At 31.7% G+C, this 8,294-nt stretch overlaps 1 protein-coding gene across 2 annotated transcripts; it reads left to right on the top strand.

The window, feature by feature from the left end:
* Positions 1-1,051: 1,051 nt before the first annotated feature.
* On the top strand, positions 1,052-5,716 carry LOC107803727 (uncharacterized). 2 transcript variants are annotated; one of them, XM_016627490.2, is made up of 4 exons: positions 1,052-1,863; positions 3,994-4,089; positions 4,247-4,314; positions 5,386-5,716. In XM_016627490.2, the coding sequence occupies exons 1-4, from the start codon at positions 1,228-1,230 to the stop codon at positions 5,504-5,506; spliced, it is 921 nt and encodes a 306-aa protein (XP_016482976.1). In that variant the 5' UTR covers positions 1,052-1,227; the 3' UTR covers positions 5,507-5,716. The 2 variants fall into 2 exon arrangements, with proteins under 2 accessions (XP_016482976.1, XP_075106498.1); XM_075250397.1 differs by having other exon boundaries at positions 1,058-1,863; positions 3,904-4,089.
* The last annotated feature ends 2,578 nt before the right edge of the window (positions 5,717-8,294 follow it).

The following is an 8,294-nucleotide window of genomic DNA, read 5'->3' as shown; positions in this document are numbered from 1 at the left end:
TTGTATATAATAAAAAATTACTCAATACTTAAGTCACAACAAACTACAGAGCTTAAAAAAGAGAGAAGATAAAGGAGAATCAAACAAAGGCTCAAGGTTCATATTTACCTAATCCAAATCTAGAAATCTTTAAATATTGCCATTCTGTTTGTTTTCAAAAATTTGCATTATAGTGGAGATTTTGGCTTCACTCAAAAAGTGATTAAAAAGCGATTAATTTATACACACTTACCATATAATTTTTTTGTATTTTACTATAGTTGTTGATATATTGTAACAAGGGGTTCACCGGTCGGTACGGTATTTAGACATTTCAGTTCCGTATTTTTAGTATTCAGTTTCTTAAAGTGCTATACCAATACCATACCTAATTAAATTCGGTATAATTTGATTTTTCTCCTTTCCATTTCAGTTTATTCGGTCTGATAACTTCGGTTTGTTCGGCTCGAATATTGAGTAATGCATAAAGCCATAGACTGTAAAAAAAATTAAGTAAGCTATGGACAAATACGAAAGTAAAAATATTACTATAATATAATGTTAAAAAAAAAAAAGATGAAAACTAAAAATGTTAAACCTAGACGGGAGAAAAGTTGAAATGTAAGTAGGCAATCAAAGAAAAGGTTGAAAGGCAAGTATCTTGGAAAAAAAGGGTGGTAAAGGTTAAAGAGAACTATAAAAATAACGAAAAGTAAAACTTGAATATTTATGTTATAATCAATAATAATTGTATTGTATAATTTAGTATGTATTTCGGTATTTTATTTTTGAATACCAAATAGCATACCTAATATCAATATTTTTTAAAAACTTAAACCAAATATCGAATATTAAATACAAAAAAGTTTGATTTTGATAATTTACCAAATTATGCACGGCCGTAATTGTAACAAGTAACCAGTCTTACTTTAAAGTTACTAAATTTACCATGAACAGTTTACCTTGTAATTATGTTTTAGATGATTGATAGTATAATTTTTTTTAATTATCAAAGTATATAAAAGTTAAACTCAAATTTAAAAAAGAGAGGGCGAAAGAGAGAAGAAAAAAAAGACAAATTTATTTCTTAGATTTTTTGGAGAAAGTTAAAGAAAAATGTTCTTAAACAAAACATAACGCTCCGCATTCCTTACCCTTTCCCTCCACGGCCTAACAACTCCAACTATTTTTCCCCATTTACTCTTCCAGCAAGTACACTTCAAAAAACTTAACACTACCAACAAAATAATGTTTTCTTGGCTGAGCCCAGTTGCCTTATACGGTGGCTTCCTCCGCCGTTGCATCACCGGCGCCGGCCTAATTTCGCAATCCATGCAAATCGACGACGAAACCACCATCCATTTTTGGGGTCCAAAACCAATTACTACCCCATCATCAGAACCCCCAAAACCATCACTTATCTTAATTCACGGCTTTGGTCCTCACGGCGTTTGGCAATGGCGTCCACAGATAACGTTCTTCTCTAACGATTTCGACATATACATTCCTAACCTCGTATTCTTCGGCCGTTCTACGACCAAATCCTCCGACCGGTCCGAGGTTTTTCAAGCAACTTGTGTTATTAAACTCCTCGAGAAAATTGGAGTTGAAAAATGTTCGGTTATTGGGACTAGTTATGGTGGTTTTGTAGCGTATCACATGGCGAAAACGTGGCCGGAAAAGGTGGAAAAGGTAATTATAGCAAGTTCAGGGGTTAATATGAAGAAAACAGATAACGGTGAGTTACTGAAGAGGGCTAAAGTTGAAAAGATTGAGGATTTGCTTTTGCCGGCGACGGCGAGTCAGCTCCGGACGTTGATTTCTTTGTCTACTCACCGGCGTCCGCCGTATATGCCGGACTTCTTGTTCAATGATTTCATCAACGTAAGTTTATTACTGCTTATTTTAACTTTTATATAAATTACGCGAATTTTTACCCTATCAAATAGTAACATAATTACATGTAGTTATCTGGAGATTAATTAGCAAGTTGAAAAATAATTTGCTATATACTTACCCCAAAAAAGATAATCTGCTATAACATGTTAAAAAATATTCTGAATCAATATTTATAAGTTAAATTCATTGCTCCCACTGCCCAAATTCTCCTGTTATTTGATTAATTTTCTGAGTTTCTTTTAATTACCAATTGTTGGATTAAAATTTGACGTGAAATTTTGCATTTGAAATACTTTTGCTTACTAATTAATCGCATGAAAATATTAGTAATAGATGCTGAAATTATTTCACTTTTGGATATTATAAAAAGTATTTCTAAGTATTATCAATTTTTTTTTTGTTTAATTAACTCTTAAAAAGCATAAGGTGGTGAATTTTTTGGGATAGTGTGAGTAATCTTTAACCTTTTTCTTTGTGCGCAAAGATTGAGTGTAAAGTTCTGCATAGGTTAATATTGATTTATTTTTAGTACTTTTCTTTTCATATTTCCTTTTTTTCCTCCTTTGGTCAGAATAATAAAATAAAATAAAAAATACTAATATAGGAATTTGATTTTATTTTCCTTATGTTTTAACTATAGTTTTGCAATTAAATATTGGGAAAATGCTTAGAAACAACTAAACAAGGCACGAGTTCGTTCTTAAGATTTAGGTACATTATTTAGAACTATTGAGAATCATAGATTGACGAAAATGCTTTAACTTTTTCCCGATAATCATTGATGGGTACTGCTGAACGTGTCAGCTATTTCCATTCTTGCATAATTAAGGATTTTAAGGATAATTTATAAATAATCAATCTTGTCATTTAGCGAATATAACGTAATCTAGCGGAAAGAATTAGCAGTTGAAATATAATTAATTAGAACGAAAAGACTCTTAACAAATGATCTTTTGTATAATAATAGTACTTGCCTTTCCTTTAAAAGAAAAGACAGATAGAAGAAATGTGCCTGAAAATTTTAATTATAATTGTATCTATCAAGAAGTTTAGGCAAAAGTTCTAGTTTGGTAGGTACAACTGTTTTATTTAGCATTTTTCCAGGACCACTTTGAAAAGTAATTAAATTGAAAAGAGCATAGCACCTATCATCTTAATTGGAACACCAATTAAATGCATACACTATTGATTCCAAGAATATGCTAAGCTACATTCAACTTTTACCTGAACAACTGCATCATTACTTTTCTGGAAGATTTGGGATAGTAGGGGAAAAGAAGAGAAAATTAAAAGAAAATATTAGGTTGTGTTTGGTATTAGGAAATTATTTTTCAAGAAAAATATTTTTCTTTCAAAACAAGGAAGATGACTTTTCTCGCTTATTTTTCCTAATGTATTCTCCGTTCATCAATTATCAATTAAACACCAGAAAATATTTTTAGAAAAATATTTATTTCTCATGAAAAATGACTTCCCTTATACCAAACACCGTCAAAGAGAAATGATCAGTTTAGCAAATGTCTTCTCTTAGCTTGTTTGGTATGCAAAAAGATTCATACTATGTCATGGTCAATTGACTATGTTATCTACATTAGATATAGATGTGTTTAAGTATTTAATACAGAAATGTGCATTTTCTTTTTAAAAAATTCGTATATTTCGAAAATTTTGCATGAAATACTCCACCCATTTTGCCATTAGGGTATGTCAAGACAAATGCATGATCCGTAAAACATGAGTTCCAAAATTTTATAGATGAAATTAGTGGCCTCCAAAGGAAAGGTATATTTTGTTTCAGATTTCTTTCTAGGTTGTTTTGGCAAAGTAAACACGAATAGGAAAATGTTACTCCATCTCTTTCCTTCCTTATAAATAACTAGGCAAAACTCTATTGATATTTGCAACCAGTAACGAAGCCAGAAATTTCTTCAAGAGTATTTAAACTTGAACGAAGTAAAAAAAAATTCCAACAAATGGTGCTCAATATATGTTATATAGGCTAAAACCCAATATTTGATCATACAGTATAATTTTCCAACGAAGGGTGGTCAATTACCGATTGTAGCTTCGCCCCTGCAACTAAAATTAAAGCTAAGTTGCCAATGCTGGATGCAGAAATTATATGTTGAAAACAGGAAGGAGAAGCTGGAATTGTTAAAAGGAATAAGCCTTGGAAGAGATGACACAGTAGATATAACTCCACTTCAACAGGTATACATATACATCTTTATTAGTTAACCTTACCTATTAATTAATTCATCCGTAAAGAAAAACTTTGGTTTTCTCTGAAAATGCCAAGTGATTATATTGTGTATTTTTTTTCCCTTGAAACAATTCTCGTGTAACATTTATAGCTTTATTGGTGTAGGAAGTATTGATAGTGTGGGGAGAGTATGATCAGATATTTCTACTGGAGAAGGCAACTGAACTCAAGAAGTATGTACTCTCTCTATCAACTCATCAACCACTTCATGCTATTATATTATCTTGATATTGATATACATCATGGCTATTGTATGAAAATAATAAATGCATTATTAATATACAATAAACAATGGCGTATCATTATTGTCTATAACTTATTTATCACCATTACTAGTATACGGTATAGAGTTGAGGTGGTGCAAATCATAAACAAGGTGTGGGTGGGGGAAGGGGGAGGGCAGTTTAAAACAAATTATTTGAAAATCAGAAGTGGAGAAGTGTAGGGAGCGGGTTAAATGGAAATTTAGAGAATAATAATATGTTAAACTCGTCAACTTTAGCTAAATACGGAGTATAATATAATAGTGGTAAAAAGGAAAAAGAAATACATGAGAAATTAAGCTTAAACTGAGACAGGGTGGGAAGATCAAATTAAACAAAGCAGAGATCATTAATTTTGAGCAAATTCAACAATTTAATCAGATTGTTGCACTCCATCGTTCTTTTGCTACAGTGAAGTGCAAGAATCAAAAATGGAGACAGATTATCTATATTTTCAGGTTTTAAAGCCTAATTTTGCAAAATGCATGCAATAATATATCCAATATAACAGATGCATTTTGACTTCACAACCTCTCTGAAATAAGTTGAATTCTTTGCTTTTTTTCTTGTCTAATGGTTAAAATTTTGGATGAAATGTGCTTAAATGGAGCGACATTTACAATGACGATTCAATTGGTATCCTAGCTTGCCTGGGATCAAAGCATAGCGTTTGTTTTCTTGTTTAATAAGTTTTTCTTGACCCTCGACAGTAAATATGTGTTTCTACCAAGAGAATTGCGTTGAAACCTAGCTTTGATGGCTTTAGAGGTGTGGTGTTTTTTAGATATTGCAACCAAAAATAAAATCACAGGATGTCAATTTTAGATATTCCAATGAACTTTTAATTTTTTTTTAAACTGTTATATTAAAATCTTTTGTCTGTTAGTAACTAGTACTTACTACACAAGTAATATTAGCTATTTGTGTAAAAAGTTTTGCATGACAATGATAAAACTTACTATCTTTGATTCATAAATGCAGGTTTATGGGAGAGAAGGCTAGATTGGAAATCATTAAGAATGCCTCTCATGTACCCCAACTAGAACAGGGAGGGAAGTTCAATAAAATTGTTAAGAATTTCTTGTGTGGTTCAGATGATTAAATGTATTAGGCTGGTTCCCTAATTCTTGCTTTATCGTATTTTCCTTTTCATACAAGGTCAAGTACTAATTGAGAAGATTTCTTGCTTTTCCGCACTAAATTGAGGAGATATATAGTAGTATATTTTGCAGGTTTACAATGTTATGTAAATAAGTCTAACTTATCTCGTTTTGTATTCGTTTATTTGATACAAACATTATGTGCAAGTAAATTTTTTCTTGGTATGGTACGTGACTTATCGTAAGAAATTCCTTTGACGAAATATACATGATTTACTTGATTTGAGGAAGGTCCTTTTCTGAGCGTGATACCATTTGATGAGTGAACATAGCATGAAAAGTGACGACTGTCATATTTTTATAATCATACAAATGTTATTAATGTTAAAGACTACAATTTTCATAAGACTTATAGCCACACATTTAAGTACAAGTTTTAAAAAAGTTTCTTTCTTTCTTGAATTTCATGCTGAATCAACTATGCCGAATAAATTCCACTGAGGGAATAATACCTCCATGCATAATTTATCTTCTCAAATCTCAATATTGCAATTGTATTTATAATCCTTCTCTCTCTCGGATAAACAAAACTAATAACCTCCAAAAAGGTGATACAAATTTTTATATCTAGCTAATTAAGTACTTACTAAATGGAGTTTTGATCACTAACCAAAACAGAAGAATTTAAACATGTGCTTACTTTGATTATGTTGCTTACATAAGGTTGAAAATATTCATTATTATATGAAGGACCTATAGTGGCGTTAGAACGTGATCTCAGCTGGAAAGATTGAAGACTCGCTGTGTTTAGGGTTAGTGCACTAGGTAACATAATATGAATTGGACTTATTTATTTAGTTTAGTGATATCGAACAAAAATTAAAGAATAGTTCAAAATTTAGTTTGAGTGACAAAACATCACATTAGAATTTAGAATTTGAATTCTTAAAAGTTCTGAAAAATATTCAATAAATTAAAGCCGAATACTTTAGACGCAATTACTTCATCTTACTTATCTTTGACCAAACCGACACAAATGTATGAAGTGGAGTTGCTCAGTTCCAATGTTAAAGAAAAAAGGAACATATTTGTCTCTTTCAGCCTTATTTTATAAGGATCTACTATAACAGGAAAAAAGAAAAGTAAAAAAAGAAGATACTATCCGTAGTATAACAATTATCTAAAACCATGAGAAACTGTTAAAGAAAGTATACTTCAAAGTTCATAAGGGCAGTTCTGTAATATTACCATATTGATTAGTTATTCTGTTACTACACTGTTAACAGATTTAGTTAGTTAGTTAATTTAAATTATTTAAGTTTAAGCTAGCTAGATAGTATAAATAATGTTGTACATTATTATTTTTCAGTAAGTTCAATAATAAAAAATTAATTACTTCTCTCTACTATTTTCTCTCTTACTTTCTTCTATCTTCTTCTGTTGCATCTTCTTCTTCACTCAAGTCACTAATTTGTGACTGTCATTCTTCTCTCGATCAGTTCATGGTATCAGAGCACTCAAAGCTAAGTCTATACAGCTTTGATTTGATTAAAGTTTCCGCAAGTTCAATTCAAGTTTGTTGATTCTTGGTTGTATCGAAAAATTCAAGAACTAAGAAATGAGTTTAAACAATAATCAAGAGGATGGGTCTCAGCTGAATCAAGCCAATTCTCATCCAAATCAAGCCACTGGATGGACTTCTAAACAAGCAGGTATCGATTACAATCATCCTCTGTTTCTTCACCCTTCAGATGTCAGTGGAATACAGATTATCTCGTTCCAACTGCCTGGAATTGAGAATTACTCTATGGTATCGTTCCATGCGAGTAGCACTGCTAGGGAGGAACAAATTAGGATTGGTGGATGGTTCTTGTAGGAAAGAAAGTTTTCCTGCCACTTTGTGGAACTATTGGGAGAGAGTAAATGCTATTGTACTTTCTTGGATCATGAATTCCGTGAATAGTAGCCTTCTTGGTGGTATAATGCATGCATCTAATGTTTAGACAGTCTGGGATGATCTATATGAACGATTCTATAAAGTAGATGATGCAAGAACTTTTAACTTGCACAAAGAAATTGCCACTCTTACTCAAGGCACTTCATCTGTGTCTGTGTATTATTCAAAATTGAAGGACATGTGGGAGGATTTTGAAGCATTAATTCCAGTTCCTGGTTGTGATTGTTCAAGGTCTAGAGATTTTGTGGTTTACTTACAGAAACTAAAGGTATACCAGTTTCTTATGGGTATCAATGAGTCCTACTCTCAAGCGAGGAGTCAAATTCTTATGAGACGCCCACTCTCAACAGTAAATCAAGCATACTCAATGGTTATAAGTGATGAGAGTCAAAAGGCAGTGGCTGCTACTTCTAGAATTTTAGGTGCAAATCCAGCTATTACTACAGAGAATTATGATGTACCAATGTATACAAAAAATATGGGGAATCAAAGATACAAAAGGAACTATAATGTACAATGTGATTTCTGCAAACTTAGAGGTCATAGTAAAGAAAATTGTTTCAAGATAGTTGGCTATCCTCTAGATTTCAAATTTAAAAAGAAAGGGCCAGTATCCTATAACAGTGGAACAAGAGGTACAGGAGGTCCAGCAGCTTATAATGTTCTTGAAGAAATTTCATCACCAGCCTAAAGTGAACTCAATAGAAACTTATCTGCAGGCATCTCAGATGACAAATGGTCAAAACATGGGCCACACTGATAATTCACATTCAATGCCTCAGATAGGAGCATTCACAAAAGATCAATATGAGCAGATATTACAAATTCTAAAC

Source organism: Nicotiana tabacum, chromosome 1, assembly GCF_000715075.1.
Source record: "Nicotiana tabacum cultivar K326 chromosome 1, ASM71507v2, whole genome shotgun sequence".
Taxonomy (NCBI): domain Eukaryota; kingdom Viridiplantae; phylum Streptophyta; class Magnoliopsida; order Solanales; family Solanaceae; genus Nicotiana; species Nicotiana tabacum.
Note: the sequence above shows the minus strand (reverse complement) of the source record. Positions and strands in the feature narration are given on the sequence as shown.

What these genes read in the sequence shown, in the direction of transcription:
- LOC107803727 (XM_075250397.1), top strand. Translation starts at nt 1,228, where the DNA reads ATGTTTTCTTGGCTGAGCCCAGTTGCCTTATACGGTGGCTTCCTCCGC. An exon ending in TGTTCAATGATTTCATCAAC is followed by an intron (nt 1,864 to 3,903) that starts GTAAGTTTATTA and finishes TTGATCATACAG; the next exon opens with TATAATTTTCCAACGAAGGG. An exon ending in AAGGCAACTGAACTCAAGAA is followed by an intron (nt 4,315 to 5,385) that starts GTATGTACTCTC and finishes TCATAAATGCAG; the next exon opens with GTTTATGGGAGAGAAGGCTA.